At 43.4% G+C, this 17,223-nt stretch overlaps 1 protein-coding gene across 2 annotated transcripts in view; it reads left to right on the top strand.

Moving 5' to 3' along the window:
• The window catches only part of LOC109881610 (sarcolemmal membrane-associated protein), a 123,011-nt gene that overhangs the window by 24,818 nt on the left and 80,970 nt on the right, over positions 1 to 17,223 (top strand). For both annotated transcript variants that reach the window (XM_031788396.1, XM_031788019.1), the window contains exons 4-5: positions 5,507 to 5,543; positions 10,295 to 10,357. In XM_031788396.1, coding sequence (XP_031644256.1) covers positions 5,507 to 5,543; positions 10,295 to 10,357 — 100 coding nt within the window. The remainder of the gene's footprint in view (positions 1 to 5,506; positions 5,544 to 10,294; positions 10,358 to 17,223) is intronic.

Below are 17,223 nucleotides of genomic sequence, written 5' to 3'. Positions count from 1 at the left end.
CTATCTCTTCTCTCTCTTCTCGCTCTGTTTCCCTTACATAGACACTCACAGGAGAGGTCTGATTTGCCAACTGTAACCACATGGAAACAGTGTGGAAACAGGCCAGCCACTCAGACCATGCTTCAGACATCCTTCAGCAGCGGGTTGTAGTCAGTCAGCCAGCAGGTTATGGAGTAGAGAGAAATCATACCCACGCAGGACCGCAATCTATAAAGACCTTTATGACATGAGCCTCATGAAAACCATGTGTTGTTGTTGGTTTAATTATTTTTTTACTTGTTAACTAAATAATAACATAGAATAAAAATACACCCTTAATACATGAGAAAAAGGTCCCTAGCGGACTGACACAACATATGGCAGCTTGTTACACAATGCGAGGGAGAGAGAAAAGAGAGACTTATCATTGATACATTTTAGAAACTATTCTCACAGTAATCATATACTTTGCACACGAACCACCACCCGTCTTGAAGTAAGAAATCATGAATGTATTTAACGTTACGTGTGAATGCCTTCGTTCTGTGTTTATCTCTGTCGGAACCAGCCCTTAGGAAGGTTGTTGGCCTTTCAGCTGCACACTTGTATGGCTCTGATTGTCCTAAAGGGTCTTTCCTGTCTTCTACTGTTGTTCACTCTGGAAATTAGCTAGCCAGTCATGTTGACGGTTCCCATTGGTGTTAAGAGTAGTAGGATGGTCCAACTTAAATGGCCTTTTCTAGACTTAGAACAGCTAATCAGCCGTACCAGTGATTGTCCGAGAGGGGAGTTCTCTCCACCTCGGGTTGATAGTCAGAGTTTGAACCACTTTACACGTGCAGTTGCAGCCTGGTGATGGTCTAGTCTGGGAGGTGAATTTATTTTCTAAACCTCATGTTGAGGTTCAAAGTTCCAACCATTTCAACCGTGTAGTCTTTTCTGGTCTAATGTTTAATTCTCCACCAATCCTTTTATGCACTCTGGCTGAAGGGGACTGCTCTATCAGTCTGACACGCTCGCTGACCTCACTCGGGTTTTAGGAGATAGATTATCTCATGGTTTCTAAAATCACATTCCTATTTTAACAAGAATACTTTAACAGTTTCCCATATTTTATATACAATGTTAAGGCTGGAAACTTGACAGATAGGCTTTTAGTTTTAGAAATATTTAGGGCTAACTTACTCCTTGCTACCCATTCTGAAACTAACTGCAGTTTTTTGTTGAGTGTTGCAGTCATTTCAGTCGCTGCAGTAGCTGAAGTGTATAGTGTTGAGTCATCCACATACATAGACACTCTGGCTTTACTCCGTCAGTGGCATGTCGTTAGTAAAATTGAAAAAAAGCATGAGGCCTAAACAGCTACTTTGTGGAATTCCTGATTCTAACTGGATTATATTTGAAAGGCTTCCATTGAAGAAGAATGTTCTGTGAAACATGTAACTCTTTATCCACATTATAGAGTTACCTCTGCTGCAAAGGATACGTTCATTAGTTACCAGCTTCAGAAATTGCAGCCCAAATAAATATTTCGGAGTTCAAGTAACAGACACATCTCAACATCAACTGTTTCAGAGGAGACTGTGTGAATCAGGCCTTCATGGTCGAATTGCTGCAAAGAAACCACTACTAAAGGATAGCAATAAGAAGAGACTTGCTTGGACCAAGAAACGCGAGCGATGGACATTAGACCGGTGGAAATGTGTCCTTTTGGTCTGTAGTCCAAATGGGTGATTTTCATCCTTGTGAGACTCTGTGTGGGTGAGCTGATATCCACATGTGAATTTCCCGCTGTGAAGCATGGAGGAGAAGGTGTGATGTTGTGGGGGTGCTTTGCTGTGAGTGATTTATTTAGAATTCAAGGCACACTTAACCAGCATGGCTACCACAGCATTCTCTAGCGATACGCCATCCGGTTTGGGCTTAGTGGGACTGTCATTTGTTTTTCAGCAGGACAATGACCCAACACCGTTTCAGGCTGTGTAAGGGCTATTTTTACTAAGATGGAGAGTGATGGAGTGCTGCATCAGATGACAAGGCCTCCACAATCCCCCACCTCAACCAACTTGAGATGGTTTGGGATGAGTTGGACTGCAGAGTGAAGGAAAAGCAGCCATCAAGTTCTCAGCATATGTGGGAACTCCTTCAAGACTTCAAAGAATGTCAAATATAAAATATATTTTTATTTGCTTTACACTTTTTTGGTTACATGATTCCATATGTGTTAGTTAATAGTTTTTATGTCTTCACTATTAATCTACAATGTGGAAAATAAAAAAAATATAGAAAAATCCTTGAATGAGTAGGTGTTCTAAAACTTTAGACCGGTAGTGTTTCAAACAGACCACTGTGGTCCCTTTGTTCAAGAAGGTAACCTGCCAAAATGATTTCCGCCCTGTAGCACTCACGTCATGAAGTGCTTTGAAAGGCAGGTCATGGCCCACATCAACACCATCATGCCGGAAACCCTGGACCCGCTCCAATTAGCATACCGCCCCAACAGATCAACAGATTACGCAATCTCAATCGCGCTCCGCACTGCCCGTTCCCACCTGACCTGGACAAAAGGAACAACTACGTGAGAATGCTGTTAATTGACTACAGCTCAGCATTCAACACCATAGTTCCACCAAACCTCATCACTAAGCTAAGAACCCTGGGACTAAACACCTCAGTCTGCAAATGGAGGGCCGAACAGGCCCCTATTAACATCGACTGGGCTTAAGTGGAGTGGGTCGTGGAGCGGGTCGAGAGTTTCAAGTTCCTTGGTGTCCACATCACCAACAAACTATCATTGTCCAATCATACCAAGACAGCTGTGAAGAGGGCACAACAAAACCTATTCCCCCTCAGGAGACTGAAAAGATTTGGCATGGGTCCCCAGATCCTCAAAGTTCTTCAGCTGCACCATCGAGAGCATCACTGCCTGGTACTGCAACTGCTCGGGCGCCGACCGCAAGGCACTGCAGAGGGTAGTGCGTACGGCCCAGTGGGGCCAAGCTTCCTGACATCCGGGACAACTATACCAGGCGGTGTCAGAGGAAGGCCCAAAAAAATGTCGGAGACTATAGTCACCCAAGTCATACACTGTTTCTCTGCCACCGCACGGCAAGCGGTACCGGAGCACCAAGTCTAGGACCAAAAGGCTCCTTAACAGCTTATACCCCCAAGCCTTAAGACTGTTGAACAATTCATTAAATGGCCACCTAGACTATTTACATATATTTACTGACCCCCCCCCCCCTCCTCCCCCTTTTTGTTTTTACACTGCTGCTACTCACTGTTTATAATGAATGGATAGAGAACCAGAGCTGTTTTGCTATTCCCTGTTATCTATTATCTATGCATAGTCACTACAAATTACCTCAACTAACCTGTACCCCCGCACATTGACTCTGTACCGGAACCCCCTGTATATACAGTTGAAGTTGGAAGTTTACATACACCTTAGCCAAATACCTGACATTTAATCCTAGTAAAAGTTTTCTGTCTTAGGTCAGTTAGGATCACCACTTTATTTTAAGAATGTGAAATGTCAGAATAATAGTAGAGTGATTTCTTTCTTTCATCACATTCCCAGTGGGTCAGAAGTTTACATACACTCAATTAGTATTTGGTAGCATTGCCTTTAAATTGTTTAACTTGGGTCAAACGTTTCGGGTAGCCTTCCACAAGCTTCCCACAATAAGTTGGGTGAATTGTGGCCCATTCCTCCTGACAGAGCTGGTGTAACTGAGTCAGGTTTGTAAGCTTCCTAGCTCGCACACACTTTTTCAGTTCTGACCACAAATGTCTATAGGATTGAGGTCAGGGTTTTGTGATGCAGTGGCTTGTGAGGCCGGTTGGACGTACTGCCAAATTCTCTAAAACGACAATTGAGGCGGCTTATGGTAGAGAAATGAACATTCAATGCTCTGGTAGACATTCCTGCAGTCAGCATGCCAATTGCATGTTCCCTAAATTTGTGGCATTGTGTTCTGTGACAAAACTGCACATTTGAGTGGCCTTTTATTGTTCGCAGCACAGGTTGACCTGTGTAATGATCATGCTGTTTAATCACTTTCTTTGTATACCAAGCAGATGGATGAATTATTTTGGCAAAGGAGAAATGCTCACTAACAGGGATGTAAACAAATGTCTGCACTGAATGTGAGAGAAACTCACTTTTTGTGCATTTGGACCATTTCTGGGAGCTTTTTATTTCAGCTCATGAAACATGGGACTAACACTTTACATGTTGCGTTTTATATTTTATTTCAGTGTTGAATAGCCATTCAGACACAGACTGTTATGTTAAACGTTGAATTACTGTTGTATGTTATAGAGGTCGAACGATTATGATTTTTCGATACCGATTATTGGAGGACCAAAAAAAGGCGAACCCATTAATCGGCTGATTATTTTTAAAATTTGTAATAATGATAATTACAACAATACTGAATGAACTCTTATTTCAACGTAATATAATACATCCATACAAATCCATTTAGCCTCAAATAAATAAGGAAACATGTTCAATTCTATTTAAATAAGGCAAAAACAAAGTGTTGCTCAGAACATGAGAAGATATGAAAGCTGGTGGTTCCTTTTAACATGAGTCTTCAATATACCCAGGTAAGAAGTTTTAGGTTGTAGTTAATATAGTATTTACAGGACTATTTCCCTCTATACCATTTGTATTTCATTAACCTTTGACTATTGGATGTTCTTCTAGGCACTTTAGTATTGCCAGTGTAACAGCATAGCTTCCGTCCCTCTCCCTGCTCCTACCTGGCGGCTCAAACTGTTGCATATACCCTGACTCTGCATGCAATGAATGCAAGAGAAGTGACACAATTTCACCTGGTTAATATTGCCTGCTAACCTGGATTTCTTTTAGCTAAATATGTAGGTTTAAAAATATATACTTCTGTGTATTGATTTTTAGAAAGTCATTGATGTTTATGGTTAGGAGCAACGACAGTCCTTTTTCTGCGAATGCGCACCGCATCGATTATATGCAATGCAGGACACGCTAGATAAACTAGTAATATCATCAACCATGTGTAGTTAACTAGTGATTATGATTGTTTTTTATAAGAGAAGTTTAATGCAAGCTAGCAACTTACCTTGGCGTCTACTGCATTCGCGTAACAGGCAGGCTCCTCGTGGAGTGCAATGAGAGGCAGGTGGTTAGAGCGTTGGACTAGTTAACCGTAAGGTTGCAAGATTGAATCCCCGAGCTGACAAGGTAAAAATCTGTCGTTCTGCCCCTGAACATGGCAGTTAACCCACCGTTCCTAGGCTGTCATTGAAAATAAGAACGTGTTCTTAACTGACTTGCTTAAATAAAGGTGTAAAAAATGTTTACAAAAAAATAGTCCAAATCGGGTCCAAAAATACCGATTTCCGATTGTTATGAAAACTTGAAATTGCCCCTAATTAATCGGCCATTCCGATTAATCGGTCGACCTCTAGTATGTTATAAACTGTTGAATGAGCTTTATCCTCCTTCTGAACTGAACTCTGATCTCTGTCCTCTCCACAGTGTCATCCAAGCACCTTTACCACTTCCTGTTGATAAGGTAGGCGGATTCGTCTGTCTGTCCGTCCGTCTGTGGTGACAGGTGTGTGTGTGTGTGTGTGTTTGAGATGTGCATCACACCTTGTCTGCATCAGACGTATATTTGTTGTTGTTGAAACGCTGAAACCTGAACTACAGACCTCAGTTTAAATCTGACATGGTTTTGAAATACTTTTATTTTGGATTCTACGGCTCTGTTGGGCTAAATTGTTGTGAGCGCTACTGTCTGTCCCGGGATCCTGCCAGTTTCCGCATAGGGGGAGAGACGTGAAAGCCTGTCTGACTCACTGGTCTCAAATGGAGGTCGCTATTGAACGTTTCCAGTGCTGCAGGAGCTGTGTTTATTTCGCTTTGTTCCGGGACAATGTGGACCGCGCTGACTTTCAATGTAGCAACTACTTTCTTGCACAGGACTATGTGAGCAAAGTGGCTAATCTTAGCAAGCAAGTAGCAATCCTACACAAGCTACTGGGGAACCCACGCCTGCATACCTTTTCTTTTACCCCAGTAGCCGGATGCCGCTCTGGTCTGGTGGAAGTTTCGCCGCCGTGTCGGCTCTCTACATCCAACTGGCTGGCAGGGTTCCATCCCCAAAGGGGGCTCCCCCCTTTGAACGGAGCTGTTCTCCACCCAACCAACCAGTCATGGAGGTACGTCACTCGCTTTGGAAGTCGAAGAAAGCATCCTCTGGCAACGGGGGGCCCTTGATCCAGAGGTTCTGGCACCTTCTTCCTTGTAGGCTTCCCATTCAAGATAGGATCCGGAGGTACCTGCGTCTTTGTCCTCGGTTCTGTCTCCTTCTCCGGTGACTTCTACCTTGGGTTCAGATCCTCTGAGTTCCCAGCCTCACCAGACCGTGAGGCTACCTGAGAGACCGGCCCATTCAACATCACCAGCTGTCATCATAGTCAGCTCTATGGTGAGAAACATCTCGGTCCCCAAGGCAATAACACTGTGATACCCAAGAGCACGAGTACATAACAAGGCTGCTTCCGACTGTTCTACCCCGGTTTCTTGGAGCTGACACTGTGGTATCCCTTGTGATGTTGTTTGACCCCATATGGACTCAGAACATTTTGAAAGGGATTTTAAATAACTGATTTTAGCACTAAAAGACAACAAAAAAAAGGCCAATAACTTCAGGTCCAATACCCTCGTTGGGCCGCGGGTGTGAAAGATTCAGCAAACTGCTGGTGTTACACATCTGGCTAAAAGACTACTGTAGCTCTGTAGACTACTGTAGCTCTGCTGGACTCCCTTTTATAGATAACTTTGACACCTTCTGACATGCCAGCAACAAATGCTGACGCCACATCCAAGTATATCGGACCAAATTATGAAAGACAAGAATTGTACTTTTGAATTCCGTAAAGTCAGTGTGGAAGAGGTGAAAAAAGTACTGTCTATTAACAATGACAAGCCACCGGGGTCTTACAATCTGAATGGAAAATTACTGAGGATAATAGCAGATGATATTGCCACTCCTATTTGCCACATCTTACATTTAAGCCGACTAGAAAGTGTGTGCCCTCAGGCCTGGAGGGAAATTAGTAATTCCGCTACCCAAGAATAGTAAAGCCCCCTTTACTGGCTCAAGTACCCGACCAATCAGCATTGTTTGACCAGATACAATGCTATTGACCAAAACATTGTTTGACCAGATACAATGCTATTTCACAGTAAACATTTTTAGCACGCTTATAGGGAAGGACACTCAACAAGCACAGCACTTAAACAAATTACTGATTGTCTGAGAGAAATTGATGATATAATGGTTGTGGGGGCTGTCTTGTTACATTTCAGTGCGGCTTTTGACATTGTCGATCATAATCTGCTGTTGGAAGAACGTAAATGTTACGGCTTTACACCCCCTGCTATAATGTGGATATTGAGTTACCTGTCTAACAGAACACAGAGGGTGTTCTTTAATGGAATCTGCTCCAACATAATTCAGGTAGAATCAGGAATTCCCCAGGGCAGCTCTCTAGGCCCCTTTTTCAATTTTTACTAACGACATGCCTCTGGCTTTGAGTAAAGCCAGTGTCTATGTATGCGGATGACTCAACAATATACACGTCAGCTACTACAGCAACTAAAATGACTGCAACACTTAAAGAGCTGCAGGTAGTTTCAGAATGGTTGGCAGGGAATAAATTCGTCCTAAATATTTCAAAAACTAAAAGCATTGTATTAGGGATAAATCATTCACTAATCCCTAAACCTCAACTAAATCTTGTAATAAATAATGTAGAAATTGAGCAAGTTGAGGTGACTAAACTGCTTGGAGTAATCCTGGATTGTAAACTGTCCTTTTCAAAACATATTGATACAACATTAGATAAGGGGAGATATGGGGAGAAGTCTGTCCTTAATAAAGCCCTACTCTGCCTTAACAGCACTATCAACAAGGCAGGTCCTGCAGGCCTAGTTTTATTCTCACATCTGGACTACTGTTCAGTCATGTGGTCAGGTGCTACAAAGAGGGACTTTTGCAATTGGCTCAGATCAGGGCAGCACGGCTGGTCCTTGGAAGTACACATATAGCTAATGTGTTAATCATATGCATGTCCATCTCTCCTGGCTCAGAGTGGAGGAGAGATTGACTTCATCACTACTTGTATTTGTGAGAGGTATTGACATCCATAATAAACCCCAGAAGGAGTAGCTGCTGCCTTGACAGGAACTAATGGGGATCCATAATAAACCCCAGGAAGAGTAGCTGCTGCCTTGACAGGAACTAATGGGGATCCATAATAAACACCAGGAAGAGTAGCTGCTGCCTTGACAGGAACTAATGGGGATCCATAACAAAGTCTCCCTTCTCTTGTCATTGTGTGAACAAGCACCACATGACTGCGGACTACCGTTAAGTTTCTTCATGAAACATTTGACAGGTGAAGTGTAGAACGCAATCTAATCTCCAAACGTGTTGCACAACATTCTAAGAAATTGTTTTGACACGATTGAAAAACCATCCTGTGGCTATTTCCAAATACCCCGGCATACTGCCCTGCTCTATACATACATGGTATACTGCCCAAACCTGCCCTATACATACATGGTATACTGCCCTGTTCTATACATACATGGTATACTGCCCTGTTCTATACATACACGGTATACTGCCCTGTTCTATACATACATGGTATACTGCCCTGTTCTATACATACACAGTATACTGCCCTGCTCTATACATACACGGTATACTGCCCTGTTCTATACATACACGGTATACTGCCCTGTTCTATACATACACGGTATACTGCCCTGTTCTATACATACATGGTATACTGCCCAAACATGCTCTATACATACATGGTATACTGCCCTGCCCTATACATACATGGTATGCTGTCCTGTTCTATACATACACGGTATACTGTCCTGTTCTATACATACACGGTATACTGCCCTGTTCTATACATACACGGTATACTGCCCTGTTCTATACATACACGGTATACTGCCCTGTTCTATACATACATGGTATACTGCCCAAACATGCTCTATACATACATGGTATACTGCCCTGCCCTATACATACACAGTATACTGCCCTGCTCTATACATACACGGTATACTGCCCTGTTCTATACATACACGGTATACTGCCCTGTTCTATACATACACGGTATACTGCCCTGTTCTATACATACATGGTATACTGCCCAAACATGCTCTATACATACATGGTATACTGCCCTGCCCTATACATACATGGTATGCTGCCCTGTTCTATACATACACGGTATACTGTCCTGTTCTATACATACATGGTATACTGCCCTGTTCTATACATACACGGTATACTGCCCTGCTCTATACATACATGGTATACTGCCCAAACATGCTCTATACATACATGGGATACTGCCCTGTTCTATTCATAAATGGTATACTGCCCAAACATGCTCTGTACACACATGGTATACTGCCCTGCTCTATACATACATGGTATTCTGCCTTGCTCTATACATACATGGTATACTGCCCTGTTCTATACATACATGGTATACTGCCCTGCTCTACACATACATGGTATACTGCCCTGTTCTATACATACACGATATACTGCCCTGTTCTATACATACATGGTATACTGCCCAAACCTGCCCTATACATACATGGTATACTGCCCATTTCTATTCATAAATGGTATACTGCCCAAACATGCTCTGTACACACATGGTATACTGCCCTGCTCTATACATACATGGTATTCTGCCTTGCTCTATACATACATGGTATACTGCCCTGTTCTATACATACATGGTATACAGCCCTGTTCTATACATACATGGTATACTGCCCTGCTCTACACATACACGGTATACTGCCCTGTTCTATACATACATTGTATACTGCCCTGCTCTATACATACACGATATACTGCCCTGTTCTATTCATGCATGGTATACTGCCCTGCTCTACACATACACGGTATACAGCCCTGTTCTATACATACATCAAGGCACATATTGCCTGGAACAGTGACATCCAGCTAGTCAGGAAAATTCTCAGTGCCCTACCTATTTTTCATATTAAATCCAATTTCACTTGGTATTATTTCACTCTGAGTAGGTTGTGAGCATGTCGTGAACTCGCTGCCCTTTCCAGTTGATGAGCCTAGGTAGTAGGCTGCCTGATAAGGTGTGTGTGTGTGCATTGATAAGGTGTTTGTGTGCATAGACCCAGTGTTCCTGTCTAACCTGATGTCCTGGCGTGTGTGTGTGTGTGTCTCTTCACCTGCAGGTTGCGGCCAACACCCCCATTATGTACTCTCAGGAACTCTTCCAGCTCTCCCAGTATCTGCAGGTATGTAAGGAACAACAGTGACACCTACTGGCCAACACACTGCTACTGCATGGCGCTGTGCTATTTATGTCTACTTAACTTTTTGAAGATTTGAACTGTTTGCTCTTGCGATCAGCGCTGTCTTATGCTGACTGACCCTACGTATTATTATGCTGACTGGGACCCTACGATGCTGACTGGGACCCTACGTATTATTATGCTGACTGGGACCCTACGTATTATTATGCTGACTGGGACCCTACGATGCTGACTGGGACCCTACGTATTATTATGCTGACTGGGACCCTACGATGCTGACTGGGACCCTACGTATTATTATGCTGACTGGGACCCTACGTATTATTATGCTGACTGGGACCCTACGATGCTGACTGGGACCCTACGTATTATTATGCTGACTGGGACCCTACGATGCTGACTGGGACCCTACGTATTATTATGCTGACTGGGACCCTACGATGCTGACTGGGACCCTACGTATTATTATGCTGACTGGGACCCTACGTATTATTATGCTGACTGGGACCCTACGTATTATTATGCTGACTGGGACCCTACGTATTATTATGCTGACTGGGACCCTACGTATTATTATGCTGACTGGGACCCTACGTATTATTATGCTGACTGGGACCCTACGATGCTGACTGGGACCCTACGATGCTGACTGGGACCCTACGATGCTGACTGGGACCCTACGATGCTGACTGGGACCCTACGATGCCGACTGGGACCCTACGTATTATTATGCTGACTGGGACTCTACGTATTATTATGCTGACTGGGACCCTACTTATTATTATGCTGACTGGGACCCTACGATGCTGACTGGAACCCTACGTATTATTATGCTGACTGGGACCCTACGTATTATTATGCTGACTGACTGAGATGTTTTTAGTCGAACAGTGGCAAATGTCTGAAGAATAAAATGATGTAACACAAGACACCTACCTGTCTGATTCACACCTGTCTGAGTGGACTAATCCATTGCGTAGGCCACAGGGATTGCTCACCAGTAGTACATTTTACCGTTTACAATGTTTGTTTGGTTACAGTGATTTCTGTTAATGCGTTCAATATATGTGTTAGTATAGTCTTACCGTTGTCATCGTAGGAGTGGACACGTTGTTTGCAGTGCGCACCACCTAGGCTACACTTGTGAGGAAAAAGTTTTGGATTATTTAATTCCATGTAGGAGTTGTCAATTTATTAATTGTCTTGTTTTTTGAGCGCTCATGTCAATCTTGAGCAAGGACATGCACCTGATCATGCATAGAGCCTGGCTTCCTGTCCTGATTATGCGTAGAGCCAGGTTACCTGTCCTGATTATGCGTAGAGCCTGACTACCTGGCCTGATTATGCGTAGTGCTAGGTTACCTGTCCTGATCATGCGTAGAGCCTGGCTACCTGGCCTGATTATGCGTAGAGCCTGGCCACCTGGCCTGATTTTACGTAGAGCCTGGCCAACCTGGTCTGATTATGCATAGAGCCTGGCTACCTGGCCTGATTATGCGTAGAGCCTGGCTACCTGGCCTGATTATGTGTAGAGCCTGGCTACCTGGCCTGATTATGCGTAGAGTCTGGCTACCTAGCCTGATTATGCGTAGAGCCTGGCTACCTGGCCTGATTATGCATAGAGACTGGCTACCTGGCCTGATTATGCATAGAGCCTAGCTACCTGGCCTGATTATTCATAGAGCCTGGCTACCTGGCCTGATTATGTGTAGAGCCTGGCTACCTGGCCTGATTATGTGTAGAGCCTGGCTACCTGGCCTGATTATGTGTAGAGCTAGGCTACCTGGCCTGATTATGTGTAGAGCTAGGCTACCTGGCCTGATTATGTGTAGAGCCTGGCTACCTGGCCTGATTATGTGTAGAGCTAGGCTACCTGGCCTGATTATGTGTAGAGCCTGGCTACCTGGCCTGATTATGTGTAGAGCTAGGCCTAGTATCAGATCCCCAAATGGGCACATTTTTATTTTTCTGATTGTCTTCACTCACCATCACCTTGGCGCTTCTCAAAGTAATTTTTATCTTTGCTTCAAACAGCAAGTAAACAAAGTGTTTTTTATTTTTTACATCCCATTGAGAATGACGATAGTTCCTCAATGTGGGAGGGAGAGAGGGAGAGAGAGGATAGGGGCAGACAGTCGGAAACGTGCTCATAGACTATATCTTGGTCATCTGTATCTCGCAATGTCTGGTCTAGCAATGCCTCGTAAATTCACTAAAAGTATATATTAAGCTATCAATGTGTATGTGGCTAAGCTATGTTTCATAGTGCTAGTGAATTGATGTTGATCACCAAATGGATCAGTTTAAAAATTAGGCCTAAATGTGCAATAAAAAGTATGGTGTCTATAGCTGATTTAATGAGATATGTAATCTGGTGTTAATGTCATAAAACAGGCCTTCCTGATTTACTCCTTATCCCTTATCCCTTATCTAGCCCCTGATTACTCCTTATCCCTTATCTAGCCCCTGATTACTCCTTATCCCTTATCTAGCCCCTGATTACTCCTTATCCCTTATCTAGCCCCTGATTACTCCTTATCCCTTATCCAGCCCCTGATTACTCCTTATCCCTTATCCAGCCCCTGATTACTCCTTATCCCTTATCCAACCCCTGATTACTCCTTATATCTTATCCCTTATCCAGCCCCTGATTTACTCCTTATCCCTTATCCAGCCCCTGATTACTCCTTATCTCTTATCCAGCCCCTGATTACTCCTTATCCCTTATCCAGCCCCTGATTACTCCTTATCTCTTATCCAGCCCTTGGTTACTCCTTCTCTCGTATCCAGCCCCTGATTACTCCTTATCTCTTATCCAGACCCCGATTACTCCTTATCCAGCCCCTGATTACTCCTTATCTCTTATCCAGCCCCGTATTACTCCGTATCCCTTATCTCTTATCCAGCCCCTGATTACTCCTTATCTCTTATGCCCTATCCAGCCCCTGATTACTCCTTATCCCTTATCCCTTATCCAGCCCCTGATTACTCCTTATCCCGCCCCTGATTACTCCTTATCCCGCCCCTGATTACTCCTTATCCCTTATCCAGCCCCTGATTACTCCTTATCTCTTATCCAGCCCCTGATTACTCCTTATCTCTTATCCAGCCCCTGATTACTCCTTATCCCTTATCCAGCCCCTGATTACTCCTTATCTCTTATCCAGCCCCTGATTACTCCTTATCCCTTATCCAGCCCCTGATTACTCATTATCTCTTATCCAGCTCCTTATCCAGCCCCTGATTACTCCTTATCCCTTATCCAGCCCCTGATTACTCCTTATCTCTTATCCCTTATCTCTTATCCAGCCCCTGATTATTCCTTATCTCTTATCCAGCCTACAGCTGCTTCTGTCCGGAGCTCACTGGCACAGGGAAACTCTGATACCATGTTGCAAGTTTGCTATCCAGAGCTTCAGGCCCAAAGTTAATAGGTGACACAATGTTTCACGTTCCTTGCAGACAGGCCATGCATAGCCATTTTGATTTATGGGATATTTATTTTTATCTGGATATTTTCTACCTGCAGGCTGCAATGTTTTTGTTTGTTGTCTTTATGTAGGTTATTACAATAGTAGTTACTTTTTAGGTTTATCATTTTCATTTAGATTTAAATATAATTTTGATTAACTACATGACAATGATTTTGACATATAAAGACGTTATTATAAATTTAAATTTAAATACAAAATTTGTGCGCATGAAAATGATAACTGGCAGAAACATCAGTAGAAATGGTAGGATAAAATGGAAAAGGCTGCCGACAGCTGGTGTTGTCTATTACCTGCCCCTTCAGGAGCGTAACTGCAGAATCTGTGAAAGCCGGGAGGAGGATGAGGAGGAGGGGGTCGGGGTCCGGAACAGGTTTTGTCCTTCTGGTTAGGTATCGTGATCTCTGGCTCCCTCTTTAGTAATGCGTCTTCATTTTTAATCACAGTGCTTAAAGCATCAGGCAAGCTCATTAGATGGATGACTGACGATGGATACAGCGTGATTCCTGTGTGTGTGTGTGTACAGTTGAAGTCGGAAGTTTACATTTAGGTTGGAGTCATTAAAACTCATTTTTCAGCGACTCCACAAATGTCTTGTTAACAAATGACACAAGTCATTTTTCCAGCAATTGTTTACAGACAGATTATTTCACTTATAATTCACTGTATCACAATTCCAGTGGGTCAGAAGTTTATATACACTACGTTGACTGTGCCTTTAAACAGCTTGGAAAATTCCAGAAAATGATGTCATGGCTTTAGAAGCTTCTGATAGGCTAATTGACATCATTTGAGTCAATTGGAGGTGTATCTGTGGATGTATTTCAAGGCCTACCTTCAAACTCAGTGCATCTTTGCCTGACATCATGGGAAATCAAAATAAATCAGCCAAGACCTCAGAAAAAAATGTGTAAACCTCCACAAGTCTGGTTCATCCTTTTCCAAATGCCTGAAGGTACCACATTCAACTGTACAAACAATAGTACGCAAGTATAAACACCATGGGACCACGCAGCCGTCTTACTGCTCAGGAAGGGGACGCTTTCTGTCTCCTAGAGATGAACGTACTTTGGTGCGAAAAGTGCAAATCAATCCCAGAACAACAGCAAAGGACCTTGTGAAGATGCTGGAGGAAACAGGTACAAAAGTATCTATATCCACAGGAAAACGAGTACTATATCAACATAACCTGAAAGGCTGCTCAGCAAGGAAGAAGCCACTGCATCACAAAGCCCTGATCTCAAAATATTGTGGGAAGCTCGTGGAAGGCTACCCGAAATGTTTGACCCAAGTTAAACAATTTAAAGTCAATGCTACCAATTACTAATTGAGTGTATGTAAACTTCTGACCCACTGGGAATGTGATGAAAGAAAGAAATCACTCTACTATTATTCTGACATTTCACGTTCTTAAAATAAAGTGGTGATCCTAACTGACCTAAGACAGGGAATATTTACTAGGATTATTGTGAAACTGAGTTTAAATGTATTTGGTTAAGGTGTATGTAAACTTCCGATTAACTATGTATGTGCCATGTTATGTTTCCTCATGGTTATGCCTTATTCACTGTATATTTATGTATTTCACCATTAGTGTACACACCTGTTTACAAAGCGTATGACATAACGATTTGATTTCAAATCACATTGTATTGGTCACATAATTAGCAGATGTTACTCCAGGTGTGTTCCTAACTCCGACTGCAGTTATATCTAACATCTCACAACAATACACCTATACATATATACCTAAAACTAAAACCTATACATATATACCTAAAACTAAAATAAATGGAATTAAGTCAAATATAAATATTAGGACGAGGAATGTTGGAGTGGCGTTGACTAAATACAGTAGAATAGAATACCGTATATACATATGAGATGAGTAAAGCAGTATGTAAACATTATTAAAGTGACTAGTTAGTAAATACAGTAGAATAGAATACAGTATATACATATGAGATGAGTAAAGCAGTATGTAAACGTGATTAAAGTTACCAGTGTTCCATTATTAAAGTGACCAGTGATTCCATGTCTATGTATATAGGGCAGCAGCCTCTATGGTTCAGGGTTGAGTAACTGTGTGGGTAGCCGGCTAGTGATGGCTATTTAACAGTCTGATAGCCTTGACATAGAAGCTGTTTTTCAGTCTCTCGGTTCCAGCTTTGATGCACCTGTACTGACCTCGCCTTCTGGATGATAGCGGGGTGAACAGGCAGTGGCTCGGGTGGTTGTTCATTGATCTTTTTGGCCTTCCTGTGATATCAGGTGCTGTCGGTGTCCTGGAGGGCTGGTAGTTTGCCCCTGGTGATGCTTGTGCAGACCGCACTACCTTCTGGAGAGCCCTGCGGTTGTGGGTGGTGCAGTTGCCGTACCAGGCGGTGATACAGCCCAGGATGCTCTCAGCACAGGATGCTCTCAATTGTGCATCTATAAAAGTTTCTGAGGGTTTTAGGTGACAAGCCATACTTCTTCAGCCTCCTGAGGTTGAATAGGTGCTGTTGTGCCTTCTTCACCACGCTGTCTGTGTGGTTGGACCATTTCAGTTTGTCAGTGATGTGTATGCTGAGGAACTTGAATCTTTCCACCTTCTCCACTGCTGTCCCGTCGATGTGGATAGGGGGCGTACTCCCTCTGCTCTTCCCTGAAGTTCACTATCAGCTCCTTCATTTTGTTGACGTTGAGAGAGTAAGTTATTTTCCTGGCCCCACTCTGCCAGGGTCCTGACCTCCTCCCAGTAGGCTGTCTCTTCATTGTTGGTAATCAGGCCTACTACTGTTGTCGTCTACAAATTTGATTGAGTTGGAGGTGTGCATGGCCACGCAGTCATGGGTGAACAGGGAGTACAAGAGGGGGCTGAGCACGCACCCCTGTGTTGAGGATCAGCAAAGTGGAGGTGCTGTTTTCTACCTTCACCACCTGGGGGTGGCCTGTCAGGAAGTCCAGGACCCAGTTGTACCAGGCGGGTTGCAGACCCAGTGCCCTGAGTGTAAAAATGAGCTTGGAGGGTACTATGGTGTTGGCTGAGCTATAGTCAATGAACAGTGTTTTGATGTAGGTATTCCTCTTGTCCAGATGGGATAGGGCAGTGGGATGGCGATTGCATCGTCTGTGGACTTATTGGGGTGGTATGCAAACAGAAGTGGGTCTAGGGTGGCAGATAAGGTAAAGGTGATATGATCCTTGACTAGCCTCTCAAAGAACTTCATGATGACAGAAGTGAGTGCTACGGGGCGTTAGTAATTTAGTTCAGTTGCCTTTGCTTTCTTGGGTACAGGAACAGTGGTGGCCATCTTGAAGCAAGTGGGGACAGCAGACTGGGATAGGGAGCGATTGAATATGTCTGTAAACACT

The sequence above is a fragment of the Oncorhynchus kisutch genome, linkage group LG1 (genome assembly GCF_002021735.2).
Source record: "Oncorhynchus kisutch isolate 150728-3 linkage group LG1, Okis_V2, whole genome shotgun sequence".
NCBI lineage: Eukaryota > Metazoa > Chordata > Actinopteri > Salmoniformes > Salmonidae > Oncorhynchus > Oncorhynchus kisutch.
This window is presented reverse-complemented; position numbering and strand designations above follow the sequence as displayed.